The following is a 24,759-nucleotide window of genomic DNA, read 5'->3' as shown; positions in this document are numbered from 1 at the left end:
CGAACCTCTTGGCAACATCCTAATCTCAAATAAAACTGTCTTCTAACATTATTTAACATAACAGGCGTGAGCGACCTAATCGCAAGCGTTATTCGTTCTTTTAAGTCATTTAAATCAGAAGGTTTAGTTTTTGTACACATGGCTCTTCACATATCCCCATAAAAAGATATCTAATAATGTAAGATCAGGTGATCGCGCTGGCCATTCAATCGATCCTCGCCTCCCTATCCACCGATTGGGAAATATTGTATCGAGGTACTGCCGGACATTAAGTTGGTAATGTGGTGGTGCTCCATCCTGCTGAAACCATATCGTATTCGCTGGAACTTGAGGGTTTCCTGGATCAGGATATAAATTTGCCAACGTTGGAATGACATCATTTTGAAGTAGTGCCAAATAATTGTTGCCATTCAAGTTGACCTCAATGAAAAAGGGACCAATGATATTGTTTCCTACAATCCCTGCCCAAACATTAACCTTTTGAGGGTATTGAGTGTGTTCTTCTCTCATCCAGTGAGGATTTTCCGTGGCCCAGTAGCGGCAATTTTGCCGATTAGCATGACCGTTAAGTGAAAAAGTACACTCATCAGAAAACATAACGTCTTCTAATTGGATAATATTGTTATCCAACATGTCCATCATTTGCTCACAAAAAAAAGTTCTCCTATCAAAATCGTCTTCCATGAGCTCCTGAAAAGGTATCATCTTATAGGGATGCAATTTATTTTCTTTTAATATGTTTACTATCGATGTATGGCTAGCATTGAATGTAGTGGATGTCTGTCTACTCGATGTATGTGGAAACTCAAGCAACACATCTAATTTGAGTTCATCACTTAGTGCATTGGCAGCTGCTTTTTTTATCTGCCTTACATGACCAAACTCGCGAAACTGCTTCTCTATTTTACTTATCGTTTCTTGGATATAGGCGGTAAATTAGGAAATTTCTCATGAAATAGGCGAGTTACTTCCTGTTGTGTTCGGGTGTTATCTCCGTAACCAATCATTTGTAAAACTGTTATTTTATGCATTTCCGTTAATCTAACCATTTTTCAGAATTGAATTGAACTAACTTTTTACTTAAATTAAAATAATGACAACTTAAATAAAACAATTTACTAATGCGTGTTAAAATAACGTTGCCACGGAAATTCTTTAAAGTTTTTTTAATGGTTACCATCTAAAAACCACATTGCTATGGTTTTTGTTCACTTTCTCATTATCAAGACCTAAACGGGAAATAAGTTTTGAGTATATTTTAGCGAATTTCGGTAACCACATGATTTTAATTTATTTTATCTTCTTCTTCTTCTTCTCGTGCCACTCCTAGCGGAGATTGGAAATCATCATGGCCACTGTGACTTTGTTAGCAGCGCGCCTAAAAAGTTCAATCGAACTACACCCGAACCATTCACGTAGATTACGAAGCCACGATATTTTTTTTCATTTTATCTTAATTAATCTTAATAAACTGAAAAGCGACTACATTTTTGAATGGAGAATGAAAAGACCTTTTAAACGATATATCACAAGCCTATACTTCCAATTTTAAAAATTGGGGGTTGTACCTGTCATTCTAAGGGGTTGAAGGTAGGGGCTGCATTTTCACGTTAAAGAATGTCAAGTTATAATTTAAATTTGACGTGTTTCGGGATTTTTTATAAATATGTACAGTAACCTAAATAATGAATTTATTCCATTTGGCTTTACTGAGACTGTATGTCTCTAATAAACAAATATTCTATACGTTTATTAGAGAATTCTTTTTATTTGCAAACTCGCATCAGCCTGTATGGCTATTAGCGAAAAAGAAAAAAATACTAACAGCCATATAGGTAATAGTACAACAATCAAATTTTGTATAAATAGTTTAATGCTTTTAAATATTGAATAATCACTTTGGCAGCGCACTTTAAGGCCGGTCGCAAGTTGACATGCAGCTTCGTGAGGTGACGCGTGGTGAATCACGGTGAATTTCTGTGAAACACAGAAATAATACTAACACCGCAAGTTCCCGCGCAGAGTGACGTGACGCAGTTTTCACGGTCTGTGACAGAGCGCTGCAATACTCAGTTTATAGGCAGTTCTCTTTTCACGTGCGTGAAATCAATTTTAAATAAGATTAGTATCAACTCGACGGTAAAAATTCGATATCTTTTGATCAAAGTGTCCTATCGATAAAAATCAAAATGCATTTTAACAGGCTGACTGCCACAAAAAAATGTTTAAAAAAGTCCACGGTGCCAAGTTGAAAAAAGTGCATCTGGCTACCAACTGAAATACTTGCATTATTAATATTTTACCAATTTCATTTATTAGTCCTAAGTTTTGAAAAAATATGTCAACGGTCGAAAGCCGGGGCGTAGGCGACATACTTATAGTCGGTTCGCTATATTTACGCGGGTTTCGGATTAACAAAATTATGTTAATGACTCATTGATAAAAACTGCATTAATGGTCATATTTTAAAATACATTAAAATAACATTAGGGTAGGTATAAATTTGTTACAATATTGCAGTTGAATTGATTCTTTGCCAATGTTGACATTGTATGTTTGGTGGAAATATTTAAAAATGCCTAGACGTGTGTTAGATGTAGATAGTCTAATTTGTAGTGTACATAAGTATTTTACGGATGAAAAAGAAAATGGCGGTCCTTTAAAATCGGTAATGTCTGTTCAACAACGCGTATGTGATGCTCTAGGAATTAGTGAAACCAAACTAAGAGGAGTATTACAAAATCGCAATAATGAACGGCCGAAAGAAGATCACCGAAAAACTCGCCTATCATTGAAAACGAAAGATATTCCAGATGGAAAAAAATTTGAAATTCGTGATACCATTTATCGAATGCGAGCCAACAAGGAACATGTGACCTTAAATACAATTCTCTCGGAATTAAAAGACAGAAAATTTGACGAAATTGGCAGAACAAGTCTATGGCAAGTGATACATAATTTGGGTTTCAAATTTCAAAAGGAGGATAACAGAAAAGCCCTTTGTGAAAGAAGTTCTGTTGTGCATAAAAGAATTAACTTTCTAAGAAAATATTCTAAATTAAAAAAAGAAAGGGCAAATTTTATATATTTAGACGAAACATGGATATTTTCTAGGGGTGCAACCAAGAGAATATGGCAAGATGATAACGTAAAGTCTATCAAACATACTGATGGAGAAGGGAAGCGACACATAATTTTACATGCAGGAGGGAAATCGGGTTTTATAGAAGGTGCTGATTTAATATTTTCATCTAAATCAAAATCAAGTGACTATCACGATAATATGAACACAGAAATGTTTGTAAAATGGTTACATGAAAAACTTCTCCCAGGTTTAAGTGAGCCCAGCGTAATTATTTTAGACAATGCACCTTACCATTCTGAAGTATTAAACAAAAGTCCAACGAATTCTTGGACTGTTAATAAAATTAAAGAATGGTTGACAAAGGAACATATACCATTTACACAACAATTTTAAAATCAGAATTATTACGCTTGGCAAATATCCACGCAAAACCAAAAACCTTTGTTGTGGATCAGATTATAGAAAGTTACGGTCATCAATTACATTGCCAGTTTAATCCCATCGAATATATATGGGGAATAGCAAAACAATATTATGACAACCATATTGGGCCTAACGGTTATAGCGACGACGCAGTTCGGGAAACTTGGCGAAAGGCACTTTCAATTGTAACTCCAGAAGTGTGGTGCAACTGTATATTCAAGTGCGAGAAACTAATAGAAGATTGGGGGACTCGTGAAAATAAAATAAACGAAATAAGTCCAATCATAATAACAATTAATGGTGATGACAGTGATGATGATGAAGATTCTGATATTTTTGATGATAATGACTGATTTTCATTTTTGTTGGCGAGTTAATTTTTTTTATTTTTCATTAGAAATTCTCTCCATGGAACAAATATACATAGACCATATTTTCTGTGTGAAGTGTAATATAAAATTATTATTAGGTTTATATTAGCCACATTAGACTCCATTAATGAAGTAATTCTCCTTATTGTACTGTCAATTATATAAAAGATTTTCCATTATTATTTAATTAAAAAAAGTTATGGATTATTTTTCATTTCATTTGACCAGTTGATATTTCCCCAAAGAGCAGGTAATTAAAACTGGGTACTTACAATAAAATTTTTAATCCGAAACCCGCGTAAATATAGTGAACCGACTATATTCCCGTGGTGCCAAGCGGTCGGTCGGGCGGTCGTTCTGTTCATGATGAGACTTGTCGAGTAATATTCTGCTGAGTAGTTGTTTTGACCAATATTTTATCAGTAGAGGTTTGATTGTTAGTAAGACAAATAAGTTGATTGTGCTCGTGTTATTTTTAGAGTTAGATAATAGTAAAAACAAATATTATTTCTTGAAATAAAATGGGAAGTCGCGGTAAAATGATGGTTGGTATAGTTTTGGAAAGGAATTAACGTTCAGGTAAGATATAATTTTTATATCATATGTTCATATCATATTTTCAGGTGTAAATAATTGCATGGGATTACTATTTGAAGTACGTACGTACACAATAAGCAAGATAATCTTCTGAAAAATACACGTTAATTTATTAGTAGAATAGAATGGTAATATGCTTTATTGTCATTTAAAGATATATAGACAACATAGCTATTGAAAGATTTATAGGCAAAGTTTACGAGTCAGAAAAAAACAATTTACTAAAATTATACAAATGCATACTAATTATATACTATATAAATTATACTAATGATTTTTCCTTTGATTCTGACCTAGACCCTCTATTATTACCCTCCAGCGATGAAGAAATTGCATATAGCTCAGATGGGTCAGAAGCGGAAGAAGAAATAAATTTGAAAATAAACGTAGAAAGCTAAACACTTTTGTTGCAAAAAGGGAAATTGGTAATGAGACATTCTGTTCTAAGTCACTTTCCAGCCGGGATAACATTCCCAAAAAAATATTAATCGGTTTTTGGTACCTTATCACTCTTTGGGTAAAAATTCAAAAAATATTGTCCAACTACAGCTTTTGGAATCGAACAGTGCTATTTCCTCGTAATAATTAGATGACTTTTTTCAAGTTACAATCGATCAACAGAACCAACAAAACATATTATCATCTGAGCAAAATGAAGATCACCAAAGCCAGGAAAATTCTGCTGATGGATACGAACAACTTAGAAGGAAAAAAATTATTGCCAATCACAAGATTTAAGACACAGAGAGGGCAAAAAAGATGTTAGAAACAGCAGAGATGAAAACACTTAAAAAATTGAGAGAAACTGAAAAAAGAGTAGAATGGAATGATCATATAAGCCGAATGACAACAAATAGAGTAGTAAAGACGGCAACAGATGGTTACCCAATAGGAAGACGATCAGTAGGAAGACCACGAAAACGATGGAACGACAACTTACTGGAGACACATTGAAAAACAGACAGAGTCATGTCTATATAAAAAGAAGAAGAAGAAAAAGATAATTTTCGAATTTTCGTGGACGATGAAGTTATAGATGAGATGGTTAATCAAACTAACTTGTATGCCACCCAGATTTTGTGCGATACTGATAATATCAGTAACGAGTCTAGACTACATCGATGGATTCCAACCAACAGAGAAGAATTGATACAATTTATTGGCCTTGTGGGTTACATGGGACTTGTGAGGCTGCCTTCTATTGACAAATACTGGAGCACTGACAATTTCTACAAAAATTGTATGGCTCCGAAAATTATGCCTAGAAACCGATTTCAGCTCCTTCTAAGAATGTGGCACTTATCCGATAATACCACGTGTCCAGATGGTGACCGCTTGCATAAAGTCAAACCATTGCTAGATAAACTTATTAAAAAATTTCAAGCTTTTCATGAGTCTGTTATTCCTTTCCAGATAATCGTTTTTAAAATTGGTTTCTTGTAAGCATATAATGGCTGGATTTGTTTCTGTTATAAGTGTTTTGAAAAATTCAATTCGGGCATGGAAGACATTAAGATTCCATTGGATAATCGTATTTGATGGAGCCATTATTCTTGAGAAGATTCTATTGATGTGTCTGATTCGCTTTCAAGTTCTTGAGCTATAGATATTTTACTTAATTTTGTTTCATTAATTTTTTCCTGATGCCTGTACTTAAGTTTTTCATTCTTTTGTTTTTATAATATGGGTGGAGATAAGATAATATCTAATTTCAACAGTTTATGGGTATCTTCTGTGTACATTTTTGATATAGGGAAGGATGGGGCATCATGGACCATGGGGGTAATGTAAACCACATCGGTTATTTTGTTTAAAATTGGCAACACTGCATCTAGTAACTACTACAAATATGCGTAGACATCTTATCTACTTTTAGTATGAGTGTGAACGCACGGGGATTACGTTCAGACGTGTTATAATTAAAAACACGTGTTTCGTCGCTGCTGATCTAAGGAATTTACTACTTTTGACTAAAGATTTCTCGGTAAGTAGACATGATTATTTTAACTTTTTGATACTGTGGTATTGCTTGTAAAATGTGCTTTTAATAATTAAGATTTGCTTTTGATACGTTGTGAACTGGTACGTTAATTTCCATATTTTGAATGTGTACTACGCATGGGACAACGTGGACTAGGAGTGGTTCACATTGCCCCATTATATTTTCTTGACACTTTTTTAATTATATGCTTCTTTTGCAGTTAGAAATGGTACGAAATTATGTGAGGAAAACTGAGCAACAATCCTGGTCTCTTGTTGCCTTGAAGAATGCTATCCGGACAGTTAAAGCTGGGGAAATGGGCTATTTAAAAGCTAGTAAAGTTTATGGTATCCCGAAAGCAACGTTAATTCGCAGATGCAAAGAAAAAGTAACAAGAATTTCTCCTGACGAAAAGGGTCTAGGTTTCTACAAAACGGTTTTTACCAAGGAACAGGAAGAAGAATTGTATAATTATATCTTAGATATGGAGAAGCGTTTATACGGAATTACTTTGCTTGATGTTCGTCACCTAGCTTTCCAGTTAGCCGAAAAAAATAACAATGACCATCCATATAATAAAACAAACAAACTTGCAGGTTTAGATTGGGCGTACGGATTTCGAAAACGGCACCCAGGGCTTTCATTACGTAAACCCGAATCAACATCTGCTGCAAGAGCTGAAGCTTTTAATCGTTACAATGTAAAACAATTTTTTGATCTGTATAAAGCTACTTTGGATTCTAAACATGTCAATCCAACGCGTGTTTTAACTGTGACGAAACAGGTCTAGGAACAGTCCCCAAATGTAATAGTAAAATCTTGGCGCATAAAGGACGGAAACAAGTTGGACGGCTTACTTCTGCTGATAGAAGTGGAATAACAACAGCCGTTATTTGCATGTCATCATCAGGAATCTTCATACCGCCGATGTTAATCTTTGCAAGAAAGAGAATGAAAGTTGAACTCCAAGCTGGTGCACCTCCAGGTTCAATATTCGCATGTAGCGATAGTGGCTGGATAAATAGTGAACTCTTTTTAATATGGTTTCAACATTTTCTTCAACAAACGAAACCAAGTGAAGACGATCCGATCTTATTGATTTTGGATGGACACAGCAGCCATACAAAAAACATAGAAGTAATTAATTTGGCTAGGGAAAAACATGTACATATCATTTGTTTGCCTCCACATTCCACCCATCGAATGCAGCCAACCGATGTTGGTGTCATGGCTCCTTTAGCACGATATTATAATATGGCATTAGAAAAGCTTTCCAAATCTCTAACATTTTTGGTGAGGCTTTCTTACAAGCTGCAACACCTTTGGCTGCTATTAACGCTTTTAAAAAATGTGGGATAGTACCTTATGATCCCAATATATTTACAGACCTCGATTTTGCACCATCTGCTACGACTGAAAGAGATTTGGAGAATAATAGTCTACCAGTGTCAAGTCAAGATGAGGCAATTCCTTCAACTTCAACTGCAGAGCCTCACTTAAGTCAAGATGAGGTAATTGCTTCAACCTCAGTTGCAAAGCTTCATACTGGTAACGATTTTCAATTGACAATTTCCCCTGCACACAATAGAGCAACAACTTCATTTGGAGCAAACAGCCCTAAACACATTCGTCCTCTGCCAAAGAGAAGTAAATTAATGGAACCAAAGAGGAAATCCAAAAAAGGTAAAACGGCTGTACTGACATCTAGTCCGTATAAGCTAGAATTAGAACTTGAAATAAACACGAAGGAGGCAATAGAAACAATGAAAAAGGAAAAAGCTAAGAAAAAAATAAATGATGATAAGCACGAAGATAGTGAAAGAAGTAACAAAAAAATAAAAGTTTGTCCTTCCAAAGATGGTAAGGGAAAGAAAAAAATAAATGTAACCATCAAGTACAAGATGATGGCAATGGTGAAGATGCTGAATGTTTTTACTGTAACGAGTGGTTCTCCTCATCAGCCAATGAAGAAGGATGGGTACGTTGCTCGGCCTGTCTGAAATGGGCTCATGAAGCGTGTGCGGGAATAGATCCAGAAGATGATGAAGAATTTCAGTGTGAATTTTGTATTTCTGAATAAATATAACATGTGTCTATTTTTACTAATGTTCTGTTACCGGTTTTCTAAGTATTTTTAATAAAAAAATTCTTTTTACTTGATTTTATTTACCAAACATAGCCATTAGATAATGAAATAGTGTGACTTTCCTCAGTAGTTCACATTGCCCCACCCTATGGGGCAATGTGAACTTTTGACATATAGTCAGTTGTCATTTTTTTTTTGAAAATACGTTAAATAAATTATGTTTCAATTGCAACTAAATGACAGTTAAATGTTTAATGAACGTCCCTACTTAATTAAACAAAACAAAATCATTTCTGGTTTAACAGTATGTGCATATCTTCCTTAGATGGTTCACAATGCCCCATCCTCCCCTACTTAATGGATCATTGGATTCTGTTGCATTTTCAAAAAAATCTACTAGTTGCTTATATGTAGAATTTGAGTTTCGTCATTAAATAGTTGTTTTGCATGAGTTGATAGCAAAGCCAGTCTCTTGTGTTGAATTTTTGGTAGTTGGTGCATTTTCTTCAGTTGGAGTAGAAGAAGGAGGGGGTTATTATTTCAGAAACAGTTCGTTTTATGATATTCTTACTTGTTTGAACGCTGTCCATTAGTTCAGGTAGTACTAGACCATTTATAGATGAAGTTTACTGACAATTCTACATTTTCGATGTATATAGGATGAATGTTGTTTGGTTTGGATGAGGACGAAGAATTGTTGTTAATTTTATTTGATTGTAATATTGTGTTTGGTTCGATATTGTTTTCTGGTGTTAGTGGTGACGTGTTTGGACAATTATTAGCGTTATGTCCATTTGTGTTACAATTTGAACATGGATGGATGGTTTCATGTGAGAGAAAAATGCGGTAATTAGTGTTTATGCTGGAATCATTGTATTGAGTTAAAAGGAGACTATACCGATTAAAATAAAGAATTTTCTGGAAATCATATTTTTTATTTCAAAAATTACTTATTAGACCACCAAGTCAATAAAAAAAATTGATTTTCCGTTGTAACCTTTCATAGATTCAGGAAGGTTTGACTTTTCAGTTCTTTATTTTGAGTTTCTCTTAACTGTTATTGATATATCTCCCATCTCTAATATGCGCAGTTTAACGAAAGATCTGCGTCGGCGTCACGATGCTAATTCCGTCAATCGTCCCAAAAATCGACTCGATTATTCATAGATTCCGGCAATGTTTACCTTTTAATCAAATTAAAAAAGGAATCTAGCTATAAAAAGAAGATGGATTATCGATCGACATCACCCCAATCGTCTGAACCCTTTTCCGACGAAATGGATACGGCTTCGGTAAAAGAGAAGGCGATTTTAAACAGGTCAGTGCCAAAATTTAACAACAACTTTAAGGCGGGCTATATGCCAGTGGAAAACATTAAACCGGGTATGAGAGGAAGAAAAACGTTTGCTTTTTGGACTTTGTTGGTGTTACTGTTTATTTTAGTTATTGGAAATCTCATTTTGACAGTGACGATAATTGGAGTACTGAAATTAGGCCATGGTAAGTTTTGTTATTATTTTTATAAAAACATATTTCAGTAATTGAGAATAATATTGATTTTATTGAAATCCATTTATTAGTTATAGACGAAGAAAAAAAAATAGTTTTTTACAGGTTTCCGATATTTATTGGTGTTGAAACTGTAGATGGATTACAATCTCAATTCAATCATCTTTTTGTTGTGAAATCTAGTCTACAAAGTTTAACTTTTATAAGAACCAACACATTTTTAATCATTTTAATATTAATTTATTTCGATTGACATTAGCCATTCAAGCCATGATATGGTTTTTTAGTTTTTTTTGAAATCTTCTTCTTAGAGTGCTATATCCCTACGGAACGTCGGCGACTACCATGCTTATAAGATTTTTATACTGATCTCGGTCTTGCGCTACGTGTAGCAATTGGTCCGCTGTCAAACCTGTCCACTGCCGCAAATTCCTCAACCAAGAGAGTTTCTTCCGTCCTATCCATTTCTTTCCTTCGATTTTACCGTTGAGAATTAGCCGAAGGAACTCATATCTTGGTCCTCTGATTATATGTCCAAGATATTCTAGTTTACGCCTCTTAATAATATTTAATAGAGTTCGTTGATGTCCCATTCTTCGAAGAACTTCTTCGTTTCTAGTTCTGCTAGTCCATGGAATTTTTAGTATCCTTCGATACAACCACATCTCAAACGCCTCGATTTTATTCATGATATCGGCGTTTAAAGTCCAAGTTTCACATCCATACAAAAGTACAGACCACACGTAACATCTTGTAAACTTTTCACGGATTTCCAAATTTAATGAGTTATTGGATAATAGAGGCTTGAATTTTTGAAATGAGTTTCTTGCCTGTTCAATTCTACATCGAATTTCGAAGGATGGATCTAGATTTTGGGTAATCCAACATCCAAGGTATTTGAATCTCTGAACTCTCTGCAGCGGTTGTTGGTTTAATATCAGTTGGGTTGCGCCGATATCCACTTTACTGGTCACCTTGTATTTAGTTTTATCGATATTTATCGACAGTCCCCAATTTGTGCATTCCATGTCAACTCTATTGATTAGCTCCTGCAGATCGTCGATGTTTTCAGCTAGAATCACAGTATCGTCGGCGTACCGTATATTGTTAATTATTTCTCCTCCTATGATAATTCCTTTTTGATCTTTTAAAGCTTCCCTAAATAGATTCTCAGAATACACGTTAAAGAGGGTGGGAGATAGTATACAGCCTTGTCTTACGCCTCGTTCAATACTGATTGAGTTTGATTCTCTGTTGTTGGTATTAATAATGGCTGTTTGGTTCCAGTAAAGTTTGGCAATAAGTTTGATGTCTTTCTCATCTAGTTGGATGCTCTGCAAGGCGGTAATTAGTCTGGTATGCTGAACGCGATCAAATGCCTTTTCAAAATCAATGAAGCACATATATACGGGTTTTCTTACCTCCCAACATCGTTGAAGGAGTGTTTGCATAGAAAATAGTGCTTCTCTAGTTCCAAGGCATCTCCGGAACCCGAACTGCTCTTGACTAATTATTTCTTCGCACTTGTTGTTAATTCGATTTAGGAGAATATGCAACAGTATTTTAACGGCATGGCTCATTAAACTAATGAGTCTACAGTCGCTACATTTCTTAACGTTTGGTTTCTTAGGAAGAGGAATAAAGATCGATTTTAGCCAGTCCGATGGAATTTCACTGGTATCATATATTTGATTGAAAAGTACAGTGAGTTCTTTTATATTGTCATTTGAGAGTAATTTTAGCCATTCGCTGTATATTTGATCTGGTCCACTGGCTTTGTTGTTTTTGGCTTGGTGTATGGCTTTTTCCAATTCAGCGTTTAAGATTGATGGTCCTGTATTTGCACTTAAGTTAGGTAGTGATCCTCGATCATCCTTAAATAACGCTTTAATGTAGTTTTCCCATTCCTCCATTACTTCGTCTTCTAGGGATAGTGCATGACCTTCATTATTCGTTAATGTTATGGGTGTATTTCTTTTGTGTACTGTAACTTCTTTTATTTTCTTATGTGTGTTAAATTCGTCATGTTTTCGTTGCAATTCTTCTAATTCCTCACATTTTGCTAGCATCCATAACTCTTTGGCTTCCCTGATTTTTCTTCGAATCAGATTATGCTTTCGTTTATACTCTGAGTTATTTCTATTTTTAAGCTGTCTTCTTTCGTCCATCATTTCGATTATTTCATCTTTCATCCACGCTTGCTTTTTATAATGGATGACAGTTTCACTTTGCGTTGCTGTATCGATGATACCATTCTTTATGTTATCCCATCTTTCTTCGACTGTTGGTACATTGTATACTTGTGTGATGTTGTCTCGAATTTTTTCATTCATTGTCTGTTCAAAGTGATGTTTAAATTCTTCTTCTTTTAGTTTTTGTCTATCGTATTTCTTTGTAATGGAAGGCTTTTTGATTGTCTTTAATTTTAGGTTGATTCTAGATGCCAGTAAATTGTGATCCGTGGCTGCGTCGGCACTTGGATATGTCTTAGTACATTTACATGAGTTTCGAAATCTATTGTTAATCATGATATAATCTATTTGGTTACGCATTACACTACTATGGCCATCTCTCGGTGATATCCATGTATAGAGACGTCTTTTTGAAATATTGAATAATAATTTTAGCACAAGATTTGGAGCCTGATATGGCTGTAGGAATCTTAAGACCGACAGCACTGGAAGAAATTAGGGGAGGCCTATGTTCAACTTTGGACGCAGAAGGCTGGATGATGATATATGTGGCCTACGCAGGACCTTCCTGCCGTAAATCCTGCTTGATCATCCCCGATTTTATTTGAGATAGATTTTTCCAGTTTTTCTTTAAACATTTTTCCATATAACTTGCCCGTAAATCCTATCACACTAATGCCCCTTTGGTTTTCGCATTCCTTCCCTTCTCCCTTTTTATTTGTTGAAGTAATATGTGCTTTGGATCATTCATCTGATTTTGTGTAGTTTCTCTGTTCCGTAGTTAATTGGTTTATTAAAGATTCCTCCCGGTCCCCCTGATTTTTTGTTATTTAGAGTTATTATGGCATTATTTACTTCGCTTAATGTTAGCTCAATCCGTTCTTTATTTTGATTTCGTTGTTGTTCATGTCCTGTGTGTGTCTCTATGAAATATGAGCGGTTTTCTGTAAAAGTTTTTCATCATCATCATCATCAATCAGCCAATCGCGTCCACTGCTGGACATAGGCCTCCCTCAGTTATTTCCAGTGTTCTCTACACTGGGCCGCTTGTAGCCAGTTTCCCGCTACACGTTTTATATCATCGGCCCATCTAGCCGGTGGTCGTCCTCGGCTTCATTCATAGTTTCTGGGTCTCCATTCCATAATACGTCTTGTCCACCGTCCATTTTGTGTTCTGGCTAAGTGCCCTGCCCAGTTCCACTTAAGCGTCGTGGTTCTTTCGATGACGTCTTGAACTCCTGATCTTTGTGTGATTTGTTGTATTGTTATGTGTCTTGAAGGCTCACGTTCAGCATTGCACGTTCCATGGCTCGTTGTGTAACTTTAGAGTTTATTCGCAGATTGTTGCGTGAGTGTTAAAGTCTCTGCTCCATAAGTTTGCACAGACAAAACACATTGGTTATAAACCTTTCGCTTGAGACACATGGGAATTGAACTTTTTAGAATATGTCTTAATTTGCCAAATGCTGCCCATGTCAGGCCTATTCGCCTCTGTATTTCTTGTGTTTGATTGTCTCTGCTTATTTTGATCTCGTGTCCCACATATTTGTAAGTGTCTGTTTGTTGTATGGTAGTTTTTGGCACAAAATATTTATCGGATTTTTTTTATGGAGAAATTTATTTAAACACTTACTTGGCCCATTCTGCTCTACCAGACGCAAATTTCGTCGAATGTCTCTCATGAGGTCCTGGACGAAATTCAGATCAATTTCTCTCAGTTTTTCGTAAATTCGCCATCTTTAATCTGCTAAAGCTAAAATCTGCTGTCTCGAAGAGCTATCCGTCACAAATTAACAACGACACAGCCTCAGTACACAGTAACGGGTACCATGACAGGTACGTCGTAGATTACCACCTGTCCAAAGAGGAGTTACAGCACGAGCCCAAAAAGGTCGGCTTAAATTCCAAACGAACCGTAAAAGATTCAAGATTAAGATAACGAATTTTTTTAAAGATAGCGAAAATCTGAATAAGACCCGAATAGGACCCGAATCCGAGAAAGAACCAAAAAAGAAACTAACCCGAATATAAACCTAAAGAGAACCGAACAGAAACCAAAACGAATAGGAACGGCATAGCAGCAGGCGCGTTAAGAACTGCGAAAACATGCTGTGGCCATGTTCAAATAGCACGCTATGTTAGAAACTATAAGAAATGCCTTCAGTGTAAACTGAGACTGGAAAATGAGACTATCCACTATAGAAAAGCCTTGGCACAATGTCCCAATTAATTTGGTGGGACCATGCTTAAGACCTACAGAGGGGAGTATCTTCTTGACGGTAATCCAAGATCAGTTTACGAAGTAGACTATCACCTAACCGACAAAGACCATACCGTTGATGAGATCGAGTGATAGGCTCCGTTGATAAGTGGTAGGCTCAACGCCACAAAAAAATATATGCTACATTTTTTTTTTAAGAAAAGAGGGTGTAACGATGTGCATCGCCACCGTCCCGTCAACGCTCCGTTCACGCGCACTTACACGATCGATGCGCGCTAGAGGAGATGGAAGGCCAACAATGGCATAAAACAGCGTACGCCACAAGAGAAAAGCGAGTTCGGCCAGAGTGTTGATCTGGGAACAACTTCATTGGCACTAGGATGTTGACTGAAGGCCAACCGCTTCTGCTAGAGTGCTTATCTGGTTGCAGCTCCTTATCGGTCTTAGAGTGTTAATCTGAGACAGACCTGTTTGTTATTTTCGTTTGGACTTTTATGACATTAATTATATTTTATTTTTCTCAGGCATTAAACAGTGCGTGTTTTTTTTGTTTTCAAAGGCAACTTGATATTACTTTGTTTATGGTAAAATTATAGCTGCTGATGATAAGTACTGTATTTTGTTGGTAATTTTTCTTAAAAATTTTAATATTTTCCAGGAGTCCTATGTATTTCTAATTTGTGCACATGTTACTTCTCATTCTTCATTCTTCTCTTTCGCCCTTACTTCTCCGTTTTTCTCGTTTTACATCTGTATGTCTTCTGGGTGTTCATACTTTTCATATACAGAATTTTTTTTCTTTAAACATTTTTGTGTTACTTCGTTTATTTTTACTTCATGTTGGGTATTTCTTTTCTCGAGTTCTCCCAAAGCTTCTAATGCCGCCTTGTTTATACTGTGTTTACGTGCTTGTACATTTCGTTGACGTTATAAAAACAGAATTTCCATAATTTCTGATCCAGTCTCCTCTGGTAAAGGTCTCATAAATTAATTTTGCAGTAAATGTCTGTTGAACTTCATTTCCTTTTCTTTGCCTTTATTTTCTACTTAGAGTTGATTCTTCTTTCTAACTTGGGTGTTTGTGTTCTAGCTCTTCTGTCTGTATTTGTAATAACGTGTCCATTGGTGATCTAAACCATATATTCCTCGTTTTCCAATATTCTTTGAACTCTCAGTTATCTTGAAGTTCCTATCAAGAACTAATTTGTAATGCGTTTCCATTGCCGTTAAATATTATAGCTCTACTGTCTTCCAAGATAAACCGCTACTTGATTCATCATTTAATTTTATGAGAAATGCATAACAAGTAGTATAGGTTAAAAAAAAAATAGATAACATGAAAACGTTTCAAATAATTAATAGTTTCTTTTGTAGCAAATAAATTTGGGGAGATAAAAAGCTGCCCACAATAAGAATGTGCTGACACAAATACTTTGTGACGAAAATTAAAAAATCAGTATTTATAAAGATGATTTAGCAGCATAAATTTCATTTGTCTATTATTCATTAATGTTGTTTGTTAAAAAATGTATTTATGTGTTTTTTTCTTTCTATACATTTTTTTCTACTAACAAAATCTATAATACAACAAAAATGTATTCTAAGTTTTTTGTATATTAAAATAGATTTTTTTTCATCCGATTTTCATAGCGTCTTACACCTTCCGGTTCGTAGTTTCCATTCTCGCCTGTCCTTCTATTCTCCAGCCTTAAGATTCCTCTCCAACATTGCTCTTTGAACGCCTCCTAACCATGTATGTTTTGGTCTTCATCTTTCCTCTCTTTTAACTGGTATCTTTCTAATCTAACTTTTATTATGTGATTAGGAAGTCGTCTATCATCCATTCTTTGGACATGGTCATTTTAAATAAGTTCCCTGCGGCAGATGTTCGCCAGAAGTCCTTTTCTAAGGAAAATAAGTGACTTTTTAAGGATCTCTTTAGCTTCCATACAGTATGATATATTTAAAGAATCAGTTAAAGAGTAGGTGTTTTCTCTCTCGAGATATATCTTTGGACACAGTATTGAATTTAGATATCCTATAATCGTTTGTTTGTACTCTTACTATCATATATATATTTAGGGATTCTACAGTATTCACTGCCTTCCCTCGCTCAACCGTTTACATCTCTCTCTGTTGTTCCATTCTCCATCGTTTAGGCCTCTCTTACTCATAGCATCGTCTACTTCGTTCCTCTCACCTCTTACTATCATTTCTTCAATTTCATTTTTAGTTCGGTCACTATGGTTAATTGTTGTGCCTAAATTTGAGTATTACAAGCGTATCAGTGTTTTCATCTACGATCAGGTTTCCTGTTGGATTCTCAATGAGCAGGTATTATGTTGTTGATCGATTCACATATAGACCACATTTTTCACATTCTTTAAATAAACTTTTAGCCATAAATTCTAAACGATATACAAAGTATGCTCATTATTTAATTTTACTGCCATTGTTATGGTTGAGGTCACGCAGTTTACTTTCCACGGAGTTCTCTGGATTTGAAATACAACAATTAAATTTTAAGTACAAAAAAAAAACGTACACACATATTAAAATACACACGTGTGGCTTTAAAGTTTTATTTCTATACGGTTTGGTTGGTAGTACAAATTCGACTGACTTATAACTATGAAATCTTCTTCTTCGCGCGACTAGGATTACTCCTGTTTGTCTGCCTCTTATTCTGTTTCAGTCGTTGTTGACTGTACATTATCTTTCCACCTTTATGGCGGCCTTCCAACGGGTCTTCTGCTATACGGCTTGTTGTTTTTACAGATGTTCGCTAATCTATCTGGTCCCATTCGGTTTACATGTTCGTTCCAGTTTTTGTTTCTTGTTTTTATCCACCTGTTAATATTTTGAATTTTTCATTGTTCGCGTATACTTCTGTTGGTTTGTCTGTCTCTTAATGATATGCCCGCTATTGATCTTAATACTTTCATTTCGATATTGTTGATTTGTTGTTTCGTCTTTCTTGTATCGGTCCTTGTCTCCGCTGCATATGTTAGGATTGGTCTTACTGTTGTCTTGTATACTTTCATTTTGCTTTCCGTGGTCAGATATTTGTTTCTCCATATGGTTTCTCGGAGGCAATAACTTACTCTTGCCGCTTTTGATGCTTGCCTTGTGGTCTCTGTTCTTATATCCCTGTCACTAGTGATCTCTACTCCTAGATAATCGAATTTCAATACTTGTTCTACAATTTTGCCGTCTATTTCCAGTTTGCATCTACGCGGCTCTTTACTGATCACTATACATTTAGTTTTTTCTTCTATTCTCATATTAAGTTTGTTTGCTGTGATATTGAAGGTGTGGAGCTGCCTTTGTAGGTTATCTTCGTTATCAGCAATTAGTACAGTATCATCGGCATAGCATAGTATCGTGATTTTATGAAATCCTAATATTAAAAATTTAATACGCCCTACATTTCCATTCATTCGTGGACAGAACACGTCACAAACAAAGTGGTTCTGAGAAGGATGAATAAAGAAATAGAAATTTTAAATACAATTAAAACAAGAAAATTGGAATATCTCGGACATATTACACGTGGAGAGAAATACACCTTGCTCCAACTGATTATGCAGGGAAAGAGAAGCATAGGGAGGCATAGAATGTCATGGCTGCGCAACCTGAGAGTAGTACGGATGTACATTAAATGAACTTTTCAGAGCAGCCGTCTCAAAATCCGAATAGCTATGATGATTGCCGACCACCGCCGCGGAGATGGCACTTGAAGAAGAAGAAGAACACATTCCCAGACAAAAAAGTCGTAAATTTAATTACTTCACACCTGTCCTCCGTCATGCCGATCAGTTAACCCTAAAGTATGCAAATTAAACGTTGATTGACTTGACACCCATTTCAGAGCAGGATCTTCTCCACCTTCTTTTAGATATATTTTAAACAGAACCGGAGAAATATAACATCCCTGCCGCAGTCCTTTAGTTACAATGAATTTTTCCGATAGGGTATTTTCTACTTTAATTTTTGATGCGGCTTGTTTATACAATAGCTTTACTGCTACAATAATCGTATCACTTATAGGAAAATTTTCCAGGAGTTGCCATAGTTTTTTTACTGCTACTGTATCGTATGCTTTTGTTAGGTCAACAAATAAGAAATAAATCTGTCGGTTCCGTGATTCTTTTTTTCAGTCAGTTGAGTTATAGGAAAAATATGATCGAGACGTGACCTTTCGGCTGGGTATCCTACTTGTTGTTCTACTTTATAAGGTTCATACTCTTCTTTGATTCAATTTTTTAAGAACATTCCGTATAGTCGACTAGATCACTGAGATGCATCTGTAATTTTCAGAATAGTCTATTAAACCTCTTTGTTAATGGGCGCAATTCATGCTTCTTTCCAACTCCTTGCGATTTCTTCTTCGTTTATATATCTCCTAAATAATTATTTCAGATAGTACGTCAACTTGGGTCTTTCATTTTTTAATAGTTCTTAATTCGTAGTTTAAATAGATTTGGTTATTATTTTACGTTCTAGGAATTCGCTGTATTTTTGTGAGTATTATAATAGTAGGATTATTTATTTTTTGTGTATAATAAATATTGACTTATATATTACGATTTTAGGTATGCAAAGTATCGAACTGGTTCCAGAATCTCAAACAATCAAGTTCTTTGGCGAAACAAACCTGGATCACATTTACAAACGAGATGGTAAAGTAGAAAGCTTTGAAGACGAACCCATGGAAATAACATCCTACAGCAGTCCAATTCTTTTAAATTTAGTCAAGAATGGTCGAGGCAGTTTAAAAGCAAAAATAGATCCTAACGAAACTTATTTTAGAGGGTTAAACTTTTTCGATATTAACAATACCGACAAACAATCTATTTTTACTGTTAATGAGCCTGTTTATGAAAACCTAAAGCGAGTGAACAATTTTAGATCTAAACACATTCGTACTAACAAAATAAGAAGCCCCATCGATGAAAGTTTAACTGTCGACGGTGAATCTATTACTATAAAAGGTGCCGAGGGCACAAATATCAATGGAAAGACTATAACTTGGTCTGCTGACCAAGATATTCACTTAAAGAGCATTAACGGCTCTATTGTACTGTTAGGAAAAGAAGGAGTGTTTGTAGATTTAAATAAAATTCCAGTAGCGAGATTAAACAATAATTATATCACTTCACAGTTTAAAATTTGTGTATGTATGCCGCTAGGAAAGATTTTTAGAATACCCGTAGCTAATCCTAACGAGAGGGTACATTGTGATCATGTCAGCATGGAACCGCAATACAACCCTTGTATTTAGATAAATTTTAAGGATTAATTTACTTAAAGATATGTGTAAAACATGTTTTAAAAAGTGTTTGTTAATTAAATAGGTTACATACTGCAACAAATCAAGTATAAAGACATAGCCCAGTCTGGTTAAAAAAAAAAAAACGGTGGAAAAATGTTTCGCAGATATCTGAAGCTTTTAAGACATAGGTGGGGGATACTAGATGAGGAATAGATGAAAAGATACTCCTAGTTTTACCTTGCGTTTTTTTAAGCAATAATTTATGGTCACAATTTGATTTTTTGTCTATACATTTTTCCCTTATATTTTAAATAAACAATATTTATGTCATTTTTTTATGTCAAGAATATCTTTATTTTCCTGTTTTTTAATTAAAATTGATAAATAATTTACAGAGATATTTGCAAAAAAGCAGTTTTTTTGCAGTAATTTATAAATTTTTTTATTAACAAAATAAAATGGTATTAATACATTTAAACATCAAGGAATTACCATCTTTTAGATTTGTACGAAATTTCCCCCCGATCAGTCAAATATTTTATAAGTTATTTAATTTGTTTATCCCTGAGGCTAATTATTTAAACTATTGAGCTTGCCCTATGCATGATGCTAAACTTTATATTGAAACTTATAGCTACAAAATTTATCTAATTTTTCGAAACGACGGTACTTTCGAAAGATCGACATGGGAAAGTGGAGAGGATATCTGTTTCAGCTCCGTTTTTTTTTCGGCATCGGAACTTCAAATTGCAACACGTAGGAAAAATTTACATTATCTCGGCTTCCTTTGCAGCTGCAAGCCTCTTTTTTTATTCTGGGGTAGCTCGTCAAAATATGAATAACTACATAGTTTTCACTGGCCGGAAAATATGGGAAAACTCGAAAAAATTGAGTCCATTTGAAATTCACCCTAAATACTTACTTTTTTTAAATTTGCTCGAATAGTCTGTCGCAGTATTAATAATGATGACATAATTTTCACCCCCCGTAAATCTCGGAAAATCAACATATGTTTTTTCATTTTATATCAATGATGTAATAATACTTATATATTTTATAAATTAAATTCAGGTAATTTTTACACATTATATTATTATATTAATTATAATTGTTTGTATTTTTATAATTAACAATATTGATTTTTATTCTATTTTTCTTACAAATATGATATACAATATTAATCTAATCTGCCCTACTGCTTGATAAAATAAGTCGATTTTTTCATCACTTGCCTTATTAAATTTTGCAATGTTTATTGAACTTTACTGTTTTTATTTTCTTTACATACATTGGTTTAAAAGTTAAAATTTGGTTGATTTATTCGACTTCACTGTCAGGTCTGAACCTTTTTGTTGTAGGTTGTTTGTCTTCACTTATTAAGTCAGTCTTTCCATACATTAACATATTAATGGGCGATCTTAATGCCAAGGTGGGTCAAGGTAAGGTAGGAGAACGAGTAGGAAAATATGGGCTTGGAAACAGAAATGACAGAGAAGATCTATTGATTCAATTTTGCCAAAGTGAAGACTTCGTAATAACAAATACCTTTTTCAAATTACCTCCTCGACGGTTATATACATGGACATCTCCACAACATACCAAAGAAAAAATAGTGAGAAATCAAATAGACTACATTATGATAGCAAGGAGGTATCATAATGCTGTTAAATGTACTAAGACGTACCCAGGAGCTGATATAGGCTCAGATCATAACCCGGTAGTTACTGTGATAGAGGCGAGACGAAAAAAGATTAGAAGACCACACAGAAAGGCACTAGATTTAAATAAACTTAGAAACAAAAATATACGACAAGAAACAGGAGAAGAAATAAATGAAAACCTCCGTTTAGTGCAGCAACAAATTAACGATACAAACAACGTTAACCAAAAATTAAAGTAAATAAATACAGCTATACAAACAGCAGGAAAGAAACATCTTACATAAACAACAACAAAGAAGAAAGATGAAGAATTACCCAGACACTTACAAAGAAATAAATAAACACATAAAAAAGAGAATAAAAGAAGCCAAAGAGGAGTGGATTAAAGAACAATGTGAAGAAATGGAAACCTATGAGAAAAAGTACGATGCGTTCAATATGCACAAAAAAGTAAAAGATATAACAGGAAGCATAAAGAATTGCCAAATAGGTAAACTTAAAGACAAAGATGGAAATCTTATTGTAGATATAGAGAATAAAATAAAAAGATGGACAGAATACCTGAATGAATTATTTGAAGACGATAGAAACAACTTAACTCAGATAATCAATGCAACTGGGACAGACATATTGAAAGAAGAAGTAGAATATGGTAGAAAGCAAATGGACCTGATGAAATTCCTACAGAACTGGTGAAGCTTTTGAATGTTTAAGTTTCGCAAAATTGGATGAATTTTATAGCTATAAAATTCAATATAAAGTTTAGATTTTCATTCAAAATTTGTGCAAATTTTACTTCTTAATGTTTATAAACAATGGAGATATAATTAACAAAAAAAATGTCTATAACTTCGTTCCTATTGTTCATAGAAGGTTTATTTTTTTTGTTAAATGTGAGTTTTTTTACCAGCTATCTAATGGTTGTACGTACAAGTCTGTAGCTTGAAAAATATAGAAGTTATTACAATTGTTTATTAGTAAAAAACATACCCCTTTTTCAAACGTTTATTTTGTAAATAATTTCGATGAAAACTCAATATTCATTTAACTTCTGAGATAGTAAAGACTTAGTAAAGTAAAGTCTTAAAGAATCCTATGAAATTTGTTAACCCTTAAATGCCCGTGATATGAAAATAACCATAAATGCCCATGTGGGGTCTCCTAGGGACCCCACTAAAATTTTCAATTTAGTAACGTCATTTAGCACTGACTAAAAGGAAAACACGGTTAAAAATAATTTTAAGCATATTTGAATAATTTTTATTTATTTTTCATACAAAATTAACGGCTTTTCTAGAAACAAATTATTTTCAATTCGAACAAAATTAAAATTAAATAATAATATAAGCATATAACTTTTAGTTGCAATTTTTACATACAATAGTTTTTTCTTCTTTTCTGTGCACCTGGCATATAAATTTTTTGCAAAAAGAGCAAACGGTATTCACTTTTCTGTCACAGTTTCGCGGACACTGGTAACAACGAGCACGTTTCTTAGCTGAATGGACGGATTGAGTTGCAACTTCGGTAGTTGGGTTTACCATTGGTATGCCACAATCTTTTAGAGCAGATTTTACATAGGCTTTATGTTTTATATATTTCGCTCTTTTTTCCATGTTGTTTCGAGCAAGCTCAGCCCCTAATTGTAACAGGAAAATACGTCTTCGTGAAAAATTATTTTTCTTCCAATCAGGATTTTTTTCAATGTATAAAATATAGGCATTTAGTGCACATATGTCTATAATATTCATAAAGAGCCTGAATGGCCAACGAGCAGTTCTTCTTTTACAGGAATATTCCCTAATCAGTTTGTCGGCATTATCAACACCACCCTTGGTATTATTATAGTCTAAAATCATCAAGGGTTTGTTTTGAGAGTCTTGACAAATTATATCACTATCGTGTTGACTTGAAAGAAGATGTACCATCCTGTGTATTTTAGGTATGTACGAAACCATAGCTAATTCTTTAGTAAAAGCAAATATTGACGACTCCGCAGGTCTTTTTTGTCAAACTTAGTTGTGGTGGTGTATCAGGTTTATTTTTGCGGACGGTCCCAAGTAAAGTAAGGTTTTTTAGATAAAAGATATTGAGCAAGAGGAACACTGGTAAAAAAGTTGTCAGTTGTAATTCCTCTCCAACTGCCATGATATGGTTCCACTAGATCTTTCACAACACGAAATCCCTGATTTTTCTCTATTCTACCACCTGGTAGTTTTCCAAGGTACACCTGAAGTTTTGATAAATAAGATGTTTTAACATCCGCGGCAGCCCAAATTTTTATCCCATAGCGGCAAGGTTTTGATTTTATATATTGTCTAAAAGGACACTTTCCTCTAAAACTCACTAACTGTTCGTCAACGGTTATATGTTCGTATGGTTCAAAGGCTTTGTCACAGTTAGAGACGAACATGTCCCAAATTACTCGTATCGCCGCTAACTTATCCTGTTCCTTCCGCTCCACCCTGGTCACTTTGTCATCAAACCTCAAGAAACTCGATAATTCTTCAAATCGGTTCCTAGCGAATGCGGCTGTAAAAAATGACCGGCGTATTGAGGTGTCTGTAGACCATATCTCTCGTGTCGATTCTTTCCCACACCTTAAAGCACCAGCTTTGATAAGTGCTCCTAAAAAGCTATCCAGTTCATTGTTGGTAAGTACCGTCCACTCTTTTTTGTTATTCGGATGTTTTTCGTTCCACTCTTGATAACGCCTAACAGCTTCTTCATTAGTATGAAGGCATATGACATTCTTCATCTCTTCGGTCAAAAATAAATTGAAATAGTCTAAAAAAAACGTGTTGGAATTTTTACTATAGTTTGTTAAGCCTGGATGTACATTTATAATATTTTTTTGTTGCCTCTTGGATCTCACGAAAGGTAGGCTATTCCACTGCATTCCAGATTTGGATGTATATGTTGGACCACTAACCTCACTAATATTATCGTCCACTTTGGTAGGTTCTGCATCTGATTCCTCGTCACTGTTGACTTCTAAATTGTCCTCAGTTTCCGAAACATTTTCCTCAAAAACATCTTGCTCTTCGCTATCTGATTCGTCGGTAATCTCATAGTCGAAATCGGATTCTGATATCCCTTCTTCTATATTTCGGATAATTTTTTCATGTTCTTGGTCGCTTATTGTCATTTTCATTCTCTTACGGTCCATTTTTCAATGTAAACTGACGAAAAATGTTAAAAATAATAAAAATATTCTGGTGCCTCTAAATGCCCAGTCGGGGGCACAGCGAGACCCCACTTATCTAAATCTCTCTTACAGACCACTGCACCTCACGAATGTTCGTGGTATACTAACAGCTAACAGAAAACGTAGGAGACACGTCCACACAAATACCTG

General features: G+C 34.7%; 1 protein-coding gene across 1 annotated transcript; it reads left to right on the top strand.

The window, feature by feature from the left end:
• Positions 1-9,679: 9,679 nt before the first annotated feature.
• Scgbeta (sarcoglycan beta) lies at positions 9,680-19,939 on the top strand. Its single transcript, XM_072530973.1, has 2 exons — positions 9,680-10,043; positions 19,061-19,939. The coding sequence occupies exons 1-2, from the start codon at positions 9,770-9,772 to the stop codon at positions 19,747-19,749; spliced, it is 963 nt and encodes a 320-aa protein (XP_072387074.1). The 5' UTR covers positions 9,680-9,769; the 3' UTR covers positions 19,750-19,939.
• Positions 19,940-24,759: the final 4,820 nt, after the last annotated feature.

This window comes from Diabrotica undecimpunctata, chromosome 5 (assembly GCF_040954645.1).
Source record: "Diabrotica undecimpunctata isolate CICGRU chromosome 5, icDiaUnde3, whole genome shotgun sequence".
Classification (NCBI taxonomy): Eukaryota; Metazoa; Arthropoda; class Insecta; order Coleoptera; family Chrysomelidae; genus Diabrotica; species Diabrotica undecimpunctata.
Note: the sequence above shows the minus strand (reverse complement) of the source record. Positions and strands in the feature narration are given on the sequence as shown.